Raw genomic sequence first — 19,235 nt, forward strand, 5'->3', positions numbered from 1 at the left:
AAGATCTTTGTGAAGGCACTTAATTTCTCTGAGACTATTTCTTACTGTAGACAGTGGGAATAATAATTATTGTATGTTCTTTCCAGGGTTGTTGTAAGAATTATATGAGTTAGTAGATGAAAAGGGCCCTGTACCATACCACCTAGCCTGTTTAAGTTACTTGGTGAACATTCTCTCCTTCCGCCCTCAGTTTACTCAGTTCTTGGCAGGACTTCAGTGCATAGTCTGATTCCTTAGCATTCGTATTTTTTACTACAATACAAAGCCTAGTATTTGAATAGTCATCTACTTTTATAATATACTTATTCAGTGGTTAATTTAGAAATAATCTGAAGTATTAGTTTTCAACCAGTATTTGTTTTTAAACTTTTAGAAAATAGTATAATAATTTATTTTTAGGAGATATATTTTGTTTAGTGATATATGTACATCAAATATAAACAAGTGGTCTGATTTCTACTTTGACATCAGAAACTCCCTTGGTTTTAAAGGGATCATCAAAGTAATAAGTGATTATATTTGGTGTTTGGCTCCATGAACAGTTAGAAAATGATATCAAAATCAACCACAAAGATCTCACTTGGAAAATAATTAGTGGAAAGATAGCATTTTGCACACTAGTATTAGACACAAATATTATAAAACTCTAATTATGCATTTCAACAACAAATACAAAAGGAATTAAAAAACAACATACTCAGAATGCTGTGGAGTCATCAGAAGGCCTTCAGGGAGGAGACAGAGTTTGAGCTAGAGGAAGATATGGATGAGTTAAAATCTGGAATGTGTACCCAGACAATAATTGATTTTACATTGTGTAACTCTTGAACTCATATATTATTCATGCTGTTTTTCAGAGATTAGAATTTTTTCATGATTTTCAAAATTGCTATTAGTTATTGTATAAAGCAGTTCATAATATATGTATGCACCATCACCTAATTCATTTATTTTGCATAAACATAAGTCCTGCCATCTAAGATATTTTAAACAAACAGCTCTTATCAACATGTCAAAAACATAAACATGACAATTTGGTATGAATTCATCTTTTCAATGACAATATACCAGCTTAAGCAAATCATTGTTTGTGGGCTCATCACTTTGTTCAGACTCTTCAGATCATGAAGGAACTGGTAGTGTCATCTCTCTGTGCTACGGAGTCAACATATTCAGATGGCTTTTGGCTTCCCACTGCAGCTTCCTTAAATGTTTAGAAATCCCACCTGAAGCTCATCACTTTGCTTCTCTTTCTCAGGTTGTGCAAATTAAAAATCAAATCAGTAATAGTAAATCACTCTTCTTTTTATCTACAGTGTTTTTCTTTCCCACCCTCCATCTATTCCTTCCTTTTTCCCCTTCCCCTTACCTACACTAGTTCATTCCAAGGAACAGTTCAGGGGCAAGAAGATCTCCTTTCTTCCTGACTCAGGTAGAACAGAACATTCTTCTCATTCAACCAGTCAGCCACCCCCTTTCCTTCCCTGAACGCTTCCTTTGTTTCCTCTTCATCAAGGGACTCTGCTGATTTGCTAAATGGCCTCTTCCCCATAATAAATTTAAAGAACTTCCGTTTTTAAAAGTTCTTCTCAAGTCCTTCTGTCATCTAATTTAGTTTGTCCTGTCCCACACAGTTTATGTACATCCTTGTTCTCTTAATTTGAATCCATATTTTGAAATATGTCTTTTTATCCTAAAATAACTCTTTGGCTCTACTAGTTAACCACACAAGGAAAATTTTTTGAACACTTGATATTTTAGTACCTCAGCACAAATTTTTCTTGAGTTTCTCAAAAAGTGTTTGTTTACTCTTTTTTTTTATAGTGTCCTGGTATCTTGTGGGCTATTAATTCTTGAAGTTTTCCGAATGTCTTGCATTTGATTTCCTCCTTTCATGTGTTCTTGACTTATCTATTCCAGTGTGGCTGGAGCACAGTAATCAAATGGGAAAAGCAGTAAAAGTCAGGTGGAGAAGTCCAGGGCTGCCATACATGGTGTTCAGGTTGCATCGTGACCAATAGCACAGCACAAGGGAGAGAAGGGAGCTGGAATCTGACCTGGGCTCTGCTCACCAGGTCTTGTGCCCTGCCCAAGGCTGTGTTCATGTAAGGAAGGCATGCTTTTTTGATTTACACAAAGGTGTCATATGGGCTGATGGTGGTCCTGTAGAAGACCGTGTATGGGAGTTTGGATTTTATACTAATGCATTGAAAAACCACTAAGAAGGAATAAAATAATCCAATTTATAGTTTGTGAAGAACACTCTGCTGTGTATCAGGTGTTGGAGAGAGGCAGGAATAGAAGTAAGGAGGCCACTCAGGAGGTGGTGGTGACCACAACTAGGGTGGTGGAAGTAGAGGTGTAGAGAAATGGGTGGATTCGATGCATCTTTTGGAGGCAAAATGAACAGGACTTGGAGCTGGATTAGGTGTGGAGGGTAAGGGAGACAGAAGTGTGAAAGGTGATTACCCCAGTTACTGACTTGAATAACTCGATGGGTGATGGTATGGTGCCCTGAGATGGGGAGCATTGAGGAAGGAACAGGTGGGGAGGGGATTGTATCAAGATATCTGGTTCAGACAGTTTTTTTGAGACACCTGTGATGTATCTAAATGGCTACCAGGAGGCAAGTGAACACAAGTACCTGGAATTCAGAAGAACATCTGCTCTCTTTTCTGAGGGCCCTGAGGCTCCCCTTGTCATTTGTAATCTGCTAGCAACACACCTGAACAGTTCTATCATGTTCCTAAATGATTATTGGTATTGTTTCCCCCAAACAATCCAGAAATTTAACTCCATGCATTGAGTATAAATATAACTGTTTTGCCTTGAGGCAAATAATCAGTCCTATACCCAGTGCAATAAATCCCACAGACCCCACACTGGAGCTAGTCTTCTATGTGGATTTTATGTAATTTAAATGGCTTCCTGCAAACTTTCTTAGCAAACTTTCTGTTTCCTGGTACCCTAGTTTCAGTATCCCCTTGAGAAATTCAGGTTGACCTCTCTCCTCCTCTTAGTGGCCTGAGAATCACAGTCACAGTAAGTCATGTTTGACAGTTTTTCTCCCAAGTTATCTGGCATTTACTCCCTCTTAGAATTTATAATCATGGCACAATGTAAATCTCGAGCCGGCCTGTCACTGGGATCCCTTCTCTACTCCACTATATAGTCTCCCAGGCCTAAATGACTCCAGGACTCATAGATTTGTTCTCTCGCTCCGGTAGATAGAGCCAAAACCAATGGTTAAAAACCATGGGGAGAGAGATGTTGGCTCAACTAAAGGAAAAACTTCCTAATGCTGAGCGCTGTCTGAAAATGGAAACACCTGCTGGGGAAGGAGTGAATTATGGTTTCTGGTGGTGTTGAGGCACAGAGCAGACAATGATTTGGTGCAAATTCCATGGTAGAGACTGAAGTCAGGGTGTAGAAGTAATCTCCACTGACTATTGAATTCCTGCTTGTGCAAGAGCTTTACACAGATGTTTCATCTCATTTATAATCCTCATAACGACCCCCAAGGGAATTAGTTATAACCACATCAGGAGAGGTTACAGTCACAATTTAAGATCACACAACTAGAGTGGCAGAGCCAGGATTTAGAGCCAGGATTTAAACTCAATCCAAAGCCTTTGTTTATGCTTCCACAATTCATGGAAGCTTGAGAAAATGAACTAGGGGATTTCTAAGGTCCCTTCCAGCACCATGATTCTATGTGAGTCAAAATCTGGATACAGGCATCACTGACTATGTTTTCCTTCCATCAGCCTTCTGGCCTCAATCACATTAAAATGATAATCTTTGACCCCAAAACTGTCTGATCTCTATCAAGAAAGGACCATTTTAAAAAATCAACATTTATACCTTGTATCCACTCTTAGTTTTCAGCAGAACTTAGTGTAAGAGCCTCAAAATCTTTTTTTTTCCTTATAGGGTTGCTGACAAGGACCGAGTTTACACCATAAATGTACAGAAGATTAATAAGCTTTTAGTATTTCTGAAAACTGTTATAATATATTGTACTAACTTCTCTACTCATTTTACAGGTTTTGATGGTCTTAGAAGATGTAACACTATTTGACCTAAGGTCAACTTTTCTGGCCCGAGTTCTGAGTCAGATTATTTTTAAACATTAGAATTTAAAAATTAATATTAGGATTAGAATTTTAAAAATGATTAGATCCTGAGTTCTCATCACAAGAAAAAAAATCTATTTCTTTAATTTTGTATCTATATGAGATGATGGATGTTCAGTAAACTTATTGTGATAATAACTTCAGGATATATGTAAGTCAAATCTTTACGCTGTACACCTTAAACTTATACAGCACTGTATGTCAATTATATCTGAATAAAACTGGAAGAAAAAATATGAGTCTGAAAATAGGCTTAACTTACTTATCTTAAGATAAAATGGCTCTATTTGTGTGTTAAATGCTATTTTCTAGATTGAAGCTGAACTCGCCAAGGAAAGGGCCCAACATTTAGTTGAATTTCAGGAGCAAGCTCTTCTCTTTAAAGAAGAAGTTAAACTGGAACTCGATATTGAAAAGGAAAAACACCAAGAAATAATCCAAAAGTGTAAGAAAGAACAAGAAGAACTACAAATGAAGGTCTGTCATTATGATGTTCATCATTATTTAATGGGTTTGAAACTGTAGATGTTGGTTATTTCCTCCTAAGGACACCACTATATTTATAATTCCTGTAGATTTTCTCATGGTCATTGTGCCTTAGTTTTAGGTAGATAGAATGGTTTGGCTATTCTCCAGAATGAATGACTGAGATAAATTATATAAGCATACAATCCAGCTATGTATGGTATTTTTTCCTACTAAAATAAACTTATTTTTAAAACAGCATAAATTATATAACTAATAATTAGCATGGTTAGATGTTCCAATACCTCAAGTATCCAACAAAAGATAATGAGGTGTTTCACATAATTAAAATTTTACCAACAATTAAAGACTATCCCCTTTAATTGCAAATATTTTCAACTCTAAATATTTTTGAATGAAGGAAAATATTTTTTAAATATAATCACACCTCCATAACTTCTTTTTCTCAAAGTATCATTTTAACTTTATTTTATTTATTTATTTATTTTTGGCTGCATTGGGTCTTCGTTGCTGCACACAGGCTTTCTCTAGTCGCGGTGAGCAGGGGCTACTCTTCATTGCGGTGCGCGGGCTTCTCATCGAAGTGGCTTTTCTTGTTTCAGAGCACGGGCTCTAGGCACGCAGGCTTTAGTGGTTGTGGCTCGCGGGCTCTAGAGTTCAGGCTTAGTAGTTGTGGTGCACGGGCTTAGTTGCCCCGTGGCATGTGGGATATTCCCGGACCAGGAATTGAACCCGTGTCCCCTGCATTGGCAGGCTAATTCTTAACCACTGTGCCACCAGGGAAGTCCCCATAATTTCTTAAACAATGTGTCCTAAACATAATACAAGGTTTCATTAAGGTTCCCTTGTTTTCATAACACCTGAGAGTAGAATGTGTGTGTGTGTGTGTGTGTGTGTGTGTGTGTGTGTATTAACCAAGACCCAGTGGTGAAGTCATATTTTTGAATAAACTCATTAAGAGTCTATTTAAGTTAGCCTTAAATGAGACTTACTGGCCTCTACTTTGGTGTATAGAGGGTATGGTACAGCCTTTTCAGTAGCTCACTGGGAACGATAGGCAGGGCCAGCCACGTGAGTGTAGCACCACAGGTCCCCACACTCTAAAAGGCCTTTCAGGTTTAACACTCTGCAAATGCTGTCTTGAAATTCTTAATAATTTTACCTCTGGGGGGACTTCCCTGGTGGTCTAGTGATTAAGACTCCCCCTTCCAATGCAGGGGGTTTAACTTCCAATGTGAGTTGGATCCCTGGTCAGGGAGCTAAGATCCCACATGCCTTGGGGCCAAAAAATCAAAACATAAAACAGAAGCAATATTTTAACAAATTCAATAAAAACTTTAAAAATGGTCCACATCAAAAAAAATTTTTTTCAGTAATTTTATCTCTTAATTTGTGTTTGTTAAGTGAAGTCATATTGGGACAATGGAGTATGCGCTGGGAACTTGTAACCTGGCTCACCTTAGGCCCCTCCTCTTCTGGACAGATTCTAACCTAGACAGGCCTCTTGCTTCCTGGCTCCTGCCCCCCCACCCCCCTTTTCCCCTAACATTGTGACTGCTGTTGCAGTCCCCAGGTGGCTCAGGACCATCAGCAGGGGAATGCTGAAAGGCAGACCCCAACTTACCAGGGCTACAGTCTTTCAAGAGAAATCATAAGTCCAGATTTTGTGAGTGAATTCTCTTTATTTTTTATTTTTTTAAAGGAATATTATTCAGCTTTATTTACTTATTTATTTTTGGCTGCATTGGGTTTTCATTGCTATGTGTGGGCTTTCTCTAGTTGCGGTGAGCAGGGGCCACTGTCTGTTGCAGTGTGCAGGCTTCTCATTGCAGTGGCTTCTCTTGTTGCAGAGCACGGGCGCTAGGTGCGCAGGTTTCAGTAGTTGTGGCACACAGGCTCAGTAGCTGTGGCTTATGGGCTCTAGAGCGCAGGCTCAGTAGTTGCGGTGCATGGGCTTAGTTGCTCCGCGTCATGTGGGATCTTCCTGGACCAGGGCTCAAACCTGTGTCCCCTGCATTGGCAGGTGGATTCTTGACCACGGTGCCACCAGGGAGGTGCCTTGATTTTTTAAATGTTGACTCCCTTTTAAAAAATCAAAACATGTTTGTGGCTATGTGAGCCTCCTCTCCCCAGGATAACCTGCTCTGTTTCAGTGTCACCTCTCCTCTGGATGAAGGAAACTACTGTTCAGACCTAGCAGTGACCCTCTTCCTTCCTGGATTAATTGAGGAAAATGGGATATTAATTTAATTTATAAAATTACTAAGTGTGGTAAACAGATTTCTTGTAAAAGTTATTCTTAATGTAAATTTAACATTTGAAACAAATTTTGGATACATAACTTAAGTAATGGTTCACAAAATCCTTGGAACTTTGGTCTATGAATGTTTTCCAGATTCTTCATGGGCTGATTTCTTGTACTAATATTTATGTGACAATATCCATAGCATAAATAATAAGCATATGTTTCATCAGAAGGAGTTTTGCTCTTCCTGGTCTGTTTTCTGTTATTTGTTTTGTTTTTTAAGGAGAAAAAAAATAAGTAATCTTTTCCCTTCTAAAGAATTTCATGACTTTGAGGAGAAGTTTCTCAAGTTATTCTTTCCTCTCTTTGTCTAGAGGTAACACCTTCAGAAGCAGTATATTTTCTAAGTATTCTGGTATCCTCTAGAACTGCACTGTCTAATGTGGTAACTTATGTGTCTACTTAAGTTTCAATTAATTAAAATTAAATAAAATTGAAAATTGAGTTCCTCACTCATGTTCACCACGTTTCAAATGCACAAGAGCCCATACTAACAAGCAAGAGCCTATTATGTGCATTTCTTCCCAGCTCAATGATCAGTGATATCACCTTCATAGCTTGGAAGTGGCCATGGTGAGAGTATTCACACCATGGAAATTAGATATAAATCTGGCTTTTGTGTGTGTATGTGTGAGTCCGTTGTTAAACATTTACCAGCACACCACTATCAATAGTCACATGTGGCTAGTGGCTACCATATAGGACAGCGCAGAATATTTCTATCATCACAGAAAGTTCTGTTGGGCAGGGCTGCTATAGAATGTGTAGTGTCTAGGGTACCTCCAGTCATCATATTCAAGAAAGAAAAAACATATATCAAAGGAAAACTTAACTGGTATGGTTTGAGTAGACTATAGCTGTGGTGCTCTCCTACATGCATCCCCAAACATCAGGCATTTCTAGGTCCCAAAGCCACCCTAAAGTGGTGTCCAGACAGGCACTTGATCAAGACTTGGGCTGTTCTTGGTAGCTCAGTTCAGCCACACAGATTTATGTATTTCCAAGTATGCCCAAGTGATTAATGCAATTCCATTTTAGTTGATAAAAATAAAATTTTAGTCTTAACTTTTAAAATCTTGAAGCCCTATATATGTCATATGATTTGTTTTCATCACATCAGAACACCAGTTATTTAGAATAAGCATCTTAAAACCATGAGAATTCTGTGGATACCTAGAGACTATCACCCACAAACTAATGCAAGATTTATCTTACAGATATCTGACTTAATTGAAGGCGCTACTAAAGATCTAAAGCTGAAAGTGGCTGCTCTTGAAGAAAAACTCCATGAATCCCATGTTCAATATACTGAAGAATCTGAGTTAAAGGAGAAAGAAATCGGAAACCTTAAAAATTTGGTTGCAGAATTTGAATCACGCTTGAAGAAGGAAATTGACAGTAATGATTCAGTTTCAGAGGACTTGAGGAAGGAAATGAAACAGAAGTCAGATGAACTGGAAAGAGTAATGCTGGCACAAGCACAACTGATACAGCAATTCAACCAGTCCCAGGAAGAGGTAAGAAACAGGTGATGGTACCATTGCAATTAGTGAAAGAGTGCACGTTCTTTCAACAAACAAAACAGGAAAGGTAGCTTGGTGTCATGCAAAGAGTCCTGGACTATTAATCAGAGATCTGGGGTCATATCCTGGCTCTGTCCTTAACTAAGCAGGCACTTAACCTCTCTGGACCTGGCTTCCTTTTCTGTAAAATGAATAATACATTTAACTACATAATCTCTAAGATTTCCTCAGCCAGTTCTACTGTGTTGCAAATGACCATTTAAAACCTCTAAGATTAGAAATCTTTATAAATTTATGTCTTATTTGTTGTGACATTAAATCTTTGCCAAAGAAACTTTTAGAGTACTTGCTGCTTAAGTTAATATTTTGGACAATATATTTTAAAAACAATTGTTCTTTAGGGTTTTATTTTTCTGTCAATCTAAAGTTATAAGATAATTTACATGTATTGGTCTTCTTTCCTATGTATGCATGATTATTTCAGCAGTGTTTTTATTTAAACCGGAGTAGACTTATTTCGATTTGAAATTTTTTTCCTAAGAAAATCTTATTTCTGAACTGCTGAACAGTTTAGAAATGGTGGATGCTATGGAATGAATGTTTGGGTGTCCCCCCAAATTCATATGTTGAAACCTAATCCCCAGCGTGATAATATGTGGAGGTGGGTCTGTGGGAGGTGATTACATCTTGAGAGATGAACTAATTTCCTGAATGGGGTTAGTGCCCTTATGAAAGAAAACTTCCTCGCCCCTTGCACCATGTGAAGACACAGCAAGAGGATGGCCATCTTGAATCAGGAAGCGAGCCTTCACCAGACACCAAATCTGCTGGCACCTTGTTCTTGAACTTCCCAGCCTCCCAAACTGTGAGAAATAATGTTTGTTGTTTGAACCACACAGCCTCTTGTATTTTGTTATAGCAGCCCAAACTTATTAAGACAATGGGGCAATTTTCCAATAGCCAAGAATTAGAATATTGTCACATTAGAATATTTGATCCCATTTATGACAGTATAGCAAATAAAGGCAAATGGAGGAAGATTCTGAATGTTAGTGATGAGTAATATTATTGGTTTTATTGGCATCTTAATAAAAGAATAAAAGGAAAGTGCTAGTAGTAATATTGATTGTTAACAAATATACCATGTTTTCTTCCTGTATTTAAATTATCAACCCAAATTAAAAGTTTATGCTATCATTATAATTATGAAGTGAACCTATTGCAAAGAAATTTTAAGTTAAAATGTAGAATTAACAGAATACTGGATCAAGAATAATGCCTAAAACCTTATAGAGTAGGAATTATTTCCATGTTACAGATGAGGAACTGACTCAAGATATTTGAATAATTTGTAAGGTCACACAACATGGTGGAGCGAAGATTCAAATATGAATCTCCAAGATTTGACTCTCCAAACTTCATCTCCATGAATCTCTATGCTTCCTTTTTTAGGATACCAGAATTCTAGTTATTCTGCTTCCAAATTTCAAAGTGACCTCAGGCTTGGCACTCAACATCTCCAGGACACACACACACACAGACACACACACACACACACTCTCTCACTCACTTTTAGAATAAGAACAAACACACTAGTGCTTACTCCACCAGATGGTTAGAGTGTTACGTGATTGAGTGTCTCCTGTTGAAACACAGCAGCACAGCCTCCCTTGAAAAAGGGAGCTGCTCCACCAGTCCAGGCAGGAGTGGCAAGAGCAAGCACACATGGATTCAGCTCTGCTGGAGAAGGAGAGGTGATGCCTCAAATGAGACAGCAGTGTTGAAGTTCAAGAGGAGGAGGGACAGCAGATTAAAGGAGAAAAAACTCCAAGTTACTAGACCAGCAGGTTTTCTAACTCTTAAATCCCCCAAAGAAATGGCAATATGGAAAGTGATGAGTAACTTATAAACTAGGACATGTAGAAAAAGACTGAAGGGTCAAATCCAGTAAATATATAATGGGCAACTATTCAAGTGCCAGGCACTGTGCTAGTCATCAATATGCAATTATGAACAAGACTGGCAACTGCCATTCCCTGCTTTCAAAGAGGAATTTACAGAAAATATTATGTGAGCAATTAAATTGACATCCAGAGGAAAGAATGGCCTAAAAAGAAACTTCTCATATAAAAAGCACAGACTAAAAGCTAAAAAATTGGCCATAAGGACTTGCATTAGTTTTCTATTGTTGCGTAACAAATTGTCATCAAAATCAGTACTTCAAACAACATTTATTATCTCATAGTTTCTGAGTGTCAGGGATCTGAATGTGGGGCTTAGCTGGATGCCTCTGGCTCAAGGCCTCTCAAGAGGTTGGTATTAGGGTGTCAGGGGCTGCAGTCTCATCTAAAGGCTCAACTGGGGGAGCGTTGGCTTCCAAGCTCACTTATGTAGTTGTCAGCAGGATTTATTTCCTCAAGGCTGTTGGGCTGAGAGCCTCAGTTCAATGCTGGCTGTTGGTCAGAGGTCCCCACTCAGTTCCTTCCAACATGAACCTCTCCAAAGAAGAGCCTACAACGTGGCAGCTAGCTTCCCTCAAAACAAGCTAGTGAGAATGACAGCATGCAAGAGAAGGTGCCCAAAGCTAGAAGCCACAGTCTTTTTGTAACCTAATCTCAGAAGTGGCATCCCACTGCTTTTCCTGCATTCTATTCATTAGAGATGAAACAAGTCCAGCCCACACTCAACACAAAGGGATCGCACAAGGCTGTGAATAGCAGGAGGGCAGGGATAACTGGGAGCCATTTTAGAGGCTGCCAATCTCAGGGCCTCTGGAGGTAATTTTGGCAAGAAAAGCTAGGCTAAAAGTGGAGAGCAAATATCTTTTTCACACAAAAGGAGCTACATTTGGAGTTCTTCCTGCTTGTTAGTTGTAAAAGAAAGCCACTTAGAGATAAAGTTTTATTTTTTTAAATGCGGACTTTTGAAAGATACAAGACACTGAGTTGGTATATAAATGACCATGGATCATTATTGGGGAATAGAAAGAGACCAGCGCAAAAGTAGTTACCTAAGGACATGCCTGAGGGCAGACTTTCCATTAGAAGTTAAATAATTACAACTGAACAGTAAGAATAAATAATTAAGGCTGCTTCTCTGGTTAAGAATGCTAAAGTCCAGCATATTCTTATAAAAATAGGAAATGAGCTAATAAAAGTGATAGGAGTTATGAGCCAGAAAGAATCAAGGTTGTTAACAGGTAAAGTGAAAAGCACTACTTTTTTGTGACCATGCATTCCAGACACTTGAAATTTCTCAGGTTCTGGAGGAAAAAAAAGCTTCATTTAAGGGGAGAAAAAATTCCCATTAGAAAGAAGATAAATTAATGGTCCAATAAGGAAGCTAATTAAGGGGAGGAAAGCCCTGCTCTCATTCAAGAGGCCAGAGAATAGATAGAACTTTGTTTTTAATTGTATAAAGAAAGTTCTCAAGGATAGGAGGAAAGCCATAGCCTCTAAAGGGCAAAATGGACATTCCTGCATGGAGCAGGGATTAGTGGAGAGCTGCCAAAATGACAAGGGTCAAGAAGGTGAGGTGACAAGGGTCAAGAAGGTGAGGCAACAAAAGGTACAGGTCAATAAGAAGAAAGAAAATGGGAAGTAAAACTGTATGGGAAATGTAAATGTGAAAAGGGGGCTCCTGAAATTCTATATAGGGCGAAGACACAGACATAAAAATTGGAACATTAAAAAAAAAAAGTAGGAAGTCAGAAAAGAAACATAATATGTTAGAGAATAGGACATTATCATTTAAAGTCAGGTTAAAATAGATCAAATGCTTCTTGCTGCCAGTTTTCCTTCCTACAAGCTCTGTATGAGTCCTATCAAGACAGTGTTGCCCTGATGTTAGGGGCCTTGTGATCCAGAGAAAGAATGTGGTAAATCTGAAAAAACAGTTCATGTACAACTATCAAAGGAAAGCCAGTACAGAGTGTTCAATATTTTTGTTGTCTTAAAATTATAGATAAGGAAAACATAAGGGGCAGAAGTTTTAAATTCTACTACTTCCTGCAGCTATTTGATGAAAATGAAAGATTCAAAAATAGGAGGGAATGCTCTTGGTTAAACATGGAGAATTGAATGCATATGTTTATCTCTGCTTCCATGCCAAATACCACTAAAATGACAGTAAATTAATAAAAAGTGAATAAATCCATAAGGAAAAAAGAACAGGAAAGGAGGTGACACTAGATGAAAAAGACGTTGACTAAATTTTGGAAAATGGAAAGTAAGGTATGGATGAGAGGTAATCAGCAGGCTATGGCTATTGAAACCTAATGCCTGTGGAGAGTGGGGGAGTATGCAGAATCCTAAAAGGAGCAAACCCAATCACATGACATGACACTGGAAAGGCTCAGGAATTGAGGACACCAGATACCTCTGAAAGAGGGAGAGAAGAGTGGATCTGAAGACAGGGCTGTTTGAATTATTGTAAAAGGAGCAAATAGATGCTTAGATGCCCTCTCTAACCCCCAAATGGCCCCCACCTACCATCCTGGCACAATACCAAAGGTTTATACCCTAGAAAAATGGAATGCAAGAGGCTTTGATCTTGAGGATACACAACAGCAGAATATGGGATAAGGCAAGAGCTGGACTGAAGGTCTGTGTATTATAGGGTGAGACCTCCTAGTCCCTGTAACCCACTCACTTCCCAAAACACAGACAACCAGGCTTATCTATCAATATCCAGGAAATTGGAGGAGCCTTCTGTGGCGAAGTGAGCTAGCTCAAAAGAAAAGACCTCTGGATACTGACAATTGGGGTCTTTTAATTAAAAGTTTTTTTTTTATTGGAGTATAGTTGCTTTTCAATGTTATGTTAGTTTCTACTGTACAGCAAAGTGAATCAGCTATACATATACATATATTCCCTCTTTTTCGGATTTCCTTCCCATTTAGTAGGTCACCACAGGGCACTGAGTAGAGTTCCCTGTGCTATACAGTAAGTTCTCATTAGTTGTCTATTTTATACATAGTATCAATAGTATATATATGTCAATCCCTATCTCCCAATTCATCCCAACCCCCATCCCCCTTGGCATCCATACGTTTGTTCTCTAGGTCTATGTCTCTATTTCTGTTTTGCAAATAAGGTCATCTATACCATTTTTCTAGATTCCACATAATATGCATTAATATATAATATTTGTTTTTCTCTTTCTGACGTACTTCACTCTGTATGACAGTCTCTAGGTCCATCCATGTCTCTACAAATGACCCAATTTCATTCCTTGTAATGGCTGAGTAATATTCCGTTGTATACATACACCATATCTTCCTTATCTATTCCTTTGTTGATGGACATTTAGGTTGTTTCTATGTCCTGGCTATTGTAAATAGTGCTGCAATGAACATTGGGGTGCATGTGTCTTTTTGAATTATGGTTTTCTCTGGGTATATGCCCAGAAGTGGGATTGCTGGGTCATATGGTAGTTCTATTTTTAGTTTTTAAAGTAACCTCCATACTGTTCTCCATAGTGGTTGTATCAATTTACATTCCCACCAACAGTGCAAGAGGGGTCCCTTTTCTCCACACCCTCTCCAGCATTTATTGTTTGTAGATTTTTTGATGATGCCCATTCTGACCAGTGTGAGGTGATACCTCATTGTAGTTTTAATTTGCATTTCTCTAATAATTAGTGATGTTGAGCATCTTTTCATGTGCCTCTTGGCCATCTGTATGTCGTCTTTGGAGAAATGTCTATTTAGGTCTTCCACCCATTTTTTGATTGGGTTGTTTGTTTTTCTGATATTGAGCTGTGTGAGCTGTTTGTATATTCTTAAGTAAAAGTTATATCCATGTCCAATCTACATATTGAGACATATACCAGTAAATAAACCCTTATGCAGGCACACAGAGCTTCCAGTAACATTTTGAAGTCTCATTTTTAAACCCAAAAAGCCAAGAATCCCCAGTCATTTGAGGAGCACCTCTAACATGAAAGGCAGAAGTCAGGATCAAACAAATAAGCAAAAAAGAACTCATAGGAGACAGATACAAAACAATGTGGGAAGCAAAAGTGAGCTTCAAAAAAGAGCACAATTAGGGCCTCCCTGGTGGCGCAAGTGGTTGAGAGTCCGCCTGCCGATGCAGGGGATACGGGTTCGTGCCCCGGTCTGGGAGGATCCCATATGCTGCGGAGCGGCTGGGCCCGTGAGCCGTGGCCGCTGAGCCTGCGCGTCTGGAGCCTGTGCGTCCGGAGCCTGTGCTCCGCAACGGGGGAAGCCACAACAGTGAGAGGCCCGCATACTGAAAAAAAAAAAAAAAAAAAAGAGCACAATTAATATCCTTAGAGAGAAAAGAGAAGATATTGTATCTATGAAACATGAAGAGAAGGCTATTAAAAAAAAACAAACAGGAATGAGTATTAAAATACAAGAAGTGAAATAAAAAATTTAATATTTGGCTTAGATGATAAAGATGAAGAAATCACCCAGAAAGTAGAAGGAAAAGGCAAAGAGATGGAGAGAAGAAAAGAAAATTAGAAGATCAAGCCAGGATATCTAATACCTCATTAATAGGAGTTCCAGAAAGAGAGAACAGAGAAAATGGAAGGGAGAAAACTATCCAGGAACTAATCCAATAATTTTTCGAAGTACTGAAGGGCATTTCTATATTGAAAGGGTCCACTCAGCATGATGGGTGGCAAAGCAAACACACCAAAGCACTTCATCATGAAATGTCATTACCTTAAGGACAAACATAAGTACTTAAAAGCGTTCAGGAAAAAAAGAGGGGTCACTTAAAAAGGATTAGAAATCAAAATGGCATCTTTACAACAACAGTAGAAACTAGAATCCAATGGCTTCCAAATTCTGAAGGAAAATTTTTTCCAACCTAGGATTCTATATCCTGCTAAATGATCAATTAAATGCAAGTGTCAAGGATATTTTCAGACATTAAAGTTCTGAAAAACGGTACTTCCCTTGCAGCCTTTCTCAGGAAGCTGTTAGAAGATATATGACACCACAAAGAGGGAGTAAACTAAGAAGGGAGAAGACACAGGAATCAGGAAATGAGCGTTCCAGCACAGGAAAGAGGTAGAGAGATTCTCCAGGATGATGGTGGGAAGAAATCCAAGGATGACAGCAGTGCAACAGATTTAGAGAATAACCAGGTTGAGTTCAGCAGAAGAATGGAGGGGTTTTAGAAGTATGTCTCTGAGAAAAAAGAGAACTGATAGATTACATGGAGTGCTTGAACATGTTGAGAGGATATTTACACTTCTGTAAGTAGGTTTGGTGAAAAATTAGTTACCAACACCTAGAAAATTAAGCAGATAAGTAACGGAATAATAATAAACTCTAGAAGGAAGCTTTGCAAGAAAGAAAATGTAATCATAGTACACTGCATGGCTAAGATGTACATAATGTTTATATACTATAATCATATAAGGTGGAATATAGATTTAACTGAAAATTACTATAGAAATTGGGAAGATTTTCCATTAAAATTGTGACAGAAGCTTCTCCCAAAGGAGCAGAAACATCTCCTAATGGGGGGAAGAGAAACAACTGTTACGAGTTGAAATAGGAAGTTAAATCCTTGTCTTTCATTCTATGAAATCAGTAGATAACAACTTCAAAACTGAAAACCATGAGATAGCTGTATAATGATATTATTTAGTACTATGGAGATAAATATCATAAGAAACAGCTTAAAAACCTGAAAATGGTTGTTCCTGGGAGGCAGAACTTGTAAGTGTGAAGGAATACTTTATTTCATTATAATTTTATAGTATTTTAATTCTTAACTATGCATAATATATTACCTTAATTTTAAAAAATAATTTAAAATAATGGAAAGGAGTAAATTTTAAAGAAGACCTGATAGAGAGGGCAGCAGAGGAAAGGATAAAGGACAAGGTTATAGAAGAAACACCAGGAAAGGTTTATAAGCAAAGCAAATAAACAACAGAATTTGAAGCTTAATGAGATATTTTTTAAGATTATGAGAAATTTAAAAATTAAGACAAAGCAGATTCTAGCTTAAATTTCAGTAACAGGTGCCTGACACACTTCTGTTTATTCTTCAAGTCTGAACAAAAGGAGAGCTCCTCCATGAACCCACAGAATCCCAGAGGCAAGCTTGGGTATACATCTGTGTGCCTAATGTGGCTGTTTTTGTTTTTTTTAATCTTATTTTTTTTATTGAAGTAGAGTTGATTTACAATGTTGTGTTAGTTTCTGGTGTACAGCAAAGTGATTCAGTTATATATATATATATATATATATATATATATATATATATGATATACATATATATCCTTTTTCATTATAGGTATAATGCAGTTGTTTATGCACTCATTTAACATGTAAATAGTTGTTTTATAATAGATGCTAAGAAGAAATATTAATTTGGGTAAAGGCATACTTTCTGAGGGAGAGGTGCTGTATTAGATGGGGTAGTCAGAGGACTCTCTGAGGAGATAATATTCAAGCAGACCTGAAGTGAGGAAAAGAACATTCCAGGCAGAACGAACAGGAAGTTTAAAGGCCCTGTGGCTAGGAACATCCTGGGAACCTTCAAGAAACCACAAGGAAGTCAGCAAGCATTGCTGGAGCTTAGTAAGCAAGGAGGATGTGGTAGAAAGCAAGGTTGGAGGGGCCAATTAATGTGGAGTCTTTGAAGGCAGTAAAAACTTTGGATTTTTTTCTAAGTGTGATGAAATCTACCTGGGAATTTTGAACAAGTGAGTGACACGATCTGACTTATTTTTAGAGAATAACTCTGACTGCTTTGTGGAAAATAGGTTGCAAGGTTGGAGGGGGCAAAAATGAAAGCAGAAAGACCTATTACAAGGTCCTTGAAAAGGTCTAGAAAAGCATTGATGGTCATCGTGGTAAAGGAGGTGACAAGTGGCCAGGTTTGGTATATATTTCCTAGATGGAGGCAACAGAAGTTGGTGATGGGTTGGATGATATGAAAGAGTAGGAAGGGTCAAGGATAACTCCAGAGTTTGGAATCTCAACACTGAGAGTGAAAGTGCCATTTACTGAGATGGGAAACACTAGTCAAGGAATACAACTGGGGAGGAATATCAAGAATTTGATTTGGGACATGTTAACCTTAATATGTATGTTAGATATCCTAATGGAGGTGTTGAATGGGCGGTACGTTCAGGGGACGGCTGACTAGAAATGCTGATTTCGGAGACGTCCACGTGTAGCTGATACTTAAGCCTTGGGGCTGAATGAGATCACCCAGGGCATGAGGTAACAAAGAAGAGGGTTGAGAACTCTCCAACTCTGAGAGGCTGGGAGGAGGAGGAGACTAGGCAATGGTGACAGAGAGGGAATAGCTAGTGAGGTAGGAGGAAAAGAGGAGACTAACAAGGACTCTAAGGAAAGAAAGTGTCTAAGGAAAGGAGCATGCAACTTAGGCTCACAATCTCCTGTATAAGAACTTTGATTTCAGATAGGTTTTGGAATTCAATTTTGGATTTTAGAAAGTTAGCAAAATGCATATGCCCCTGGATATCTAGGGTAGCTTCTTCCATGCAGTGACATTAATATTTCTGCAGTGAAACACAAGAATGACCCCACTGAGTGAAATAACAAGACTATCAGTCCAGTCAGATTTTATTACCAAATGTTACAAGTTAGACACATTTTTCTTTACTGAGCTTTTTGGATGTCAGAATTGTGGCTAATGCATTGTAGATGTGTATTTGCTTTCTTTTACAACAGCTGTTTTTGCTGTTTCTGTTGGTTCACCTGACCATCTCTTGGCATCTTGGATCTGTTTTTGTTTAAAAAACAAAAATGAGCGTATATATGTTTCTCTATAGGATCACATACATAGAGAAATGTCAGGAAAAAGTGAAGGAAGAATTTTCCCCAAACTATTTACAGTGGTCACCACTGGGGGATAAGAAGAGATGGGCAGAGGTTTCACTTCTTATAGCTTTTTAAAATTCGGGGGATTATGGATGACTTCTATATTTTTTGGTGTTCTGAATATTTTCCAAATGTAAAGCCTATTTTTAAAAAAGAAAACCTATTTATTTAGGAAAGTTTACTAATATATCTGGTAAGGATGGGTCTAATTAAAATTTAGGAATACATACATTTGAAAACATAAATAGCTTTTCTGCAAGAGGGATTTGCCTAGTTTTAAGATATGCATTTACTGTATTTCTGTATTTATTTGATATAGAGAAAATGCTACACATTTCCCTGGTAACTCCGTTTATGAGAAACCAAAGTTAGTAAATTAAAAAATGAGTAGCTCTCAATTTGGGCCTGAATAAAGAGAACATCTGAGTCTTTTCCAAAGAGTAAAGGGGTAAATGGGAGGTTTTCTAACTTCTGGCTCCACAGGGAACAGGAGAGGATGGGGTGTAGGTGTGGAGGGGCTATTCCTAGGGTTGGTTGGCAGGGGTCGAGGGCTCAGGTTGAGGATCTCCAGTCGTGGAGAGGCAGATCCAGGCAAGACTGTCTTTCACATATTGGAGAGTCAGCCCTGATGCAGAGTATGGATGACAGAAATTTGACAGAATGAGAAAAAAATACGGAGAAATTGTTTTTTGTTGTAGTTAATTAATACTAATTAAGTCTCAATTAAATTTGGCTTACTGACTTAGAAAGTAAATTCTGAACACTGTGTCTTCATGGGCTCTTCCTCTCCATCCTGAAAATCCGCTCTTGAAGCCTATCAGCCCAAGGGAATATTGCCCTCTGTTTCTACTTCTGGTTTGAAGTCTGCCATAGTTTTTTTTTTTTTTTTTTTTTTACAAATTTAATCAGTTATACATATACATATGTTCCCATATCCCCTCCCC

General features: G+C 38.1%; 1 protein-coding gene across 1 annotated transcript in view; it reads left to right on the forward strand.

The window, feature by feature from the left end:
- Positions 1 to 19,235, forward strand: part of LEKR1 (leucine, glutamate and lysine rich 1) — a 291,545-nt gene that overhangs the window by 259,880 nt on the left and 12,430 nt on the right. The window contains exons 15-16 of the mRNA XM_060099982.1: positions 4,449 to 4,613; positions 8,145 to 8,444. Of these exons, the coding sequence (XP_059955965.1) occupies positions 4,449 to 4,613; positions 8,145 to 8,444 (465 nt within the window). The remainder of the gene's footprint in view (positions 1 to 4,448; positions 4,614 to 8,144; positions 8,445 to 19,235) is intronic.

The sequence above is a fragment of the Mesoplodon densirostris genome, chromosome 5 (assembly GCF_025265405.1).
Source record: "Mesoplodon densirostris isolate mMesDen1 chromosome 5, mMesDen1 primary haplotype, whole genome shotgun sequence".
In the NCBI taxonomy this organism is placed as follows: Eukaryota; Metazoa; Chordata; class Mammalia; order Artiodactyla; family Ziphiidae; genus Mesoplodon; species Mesoplodon densirostris.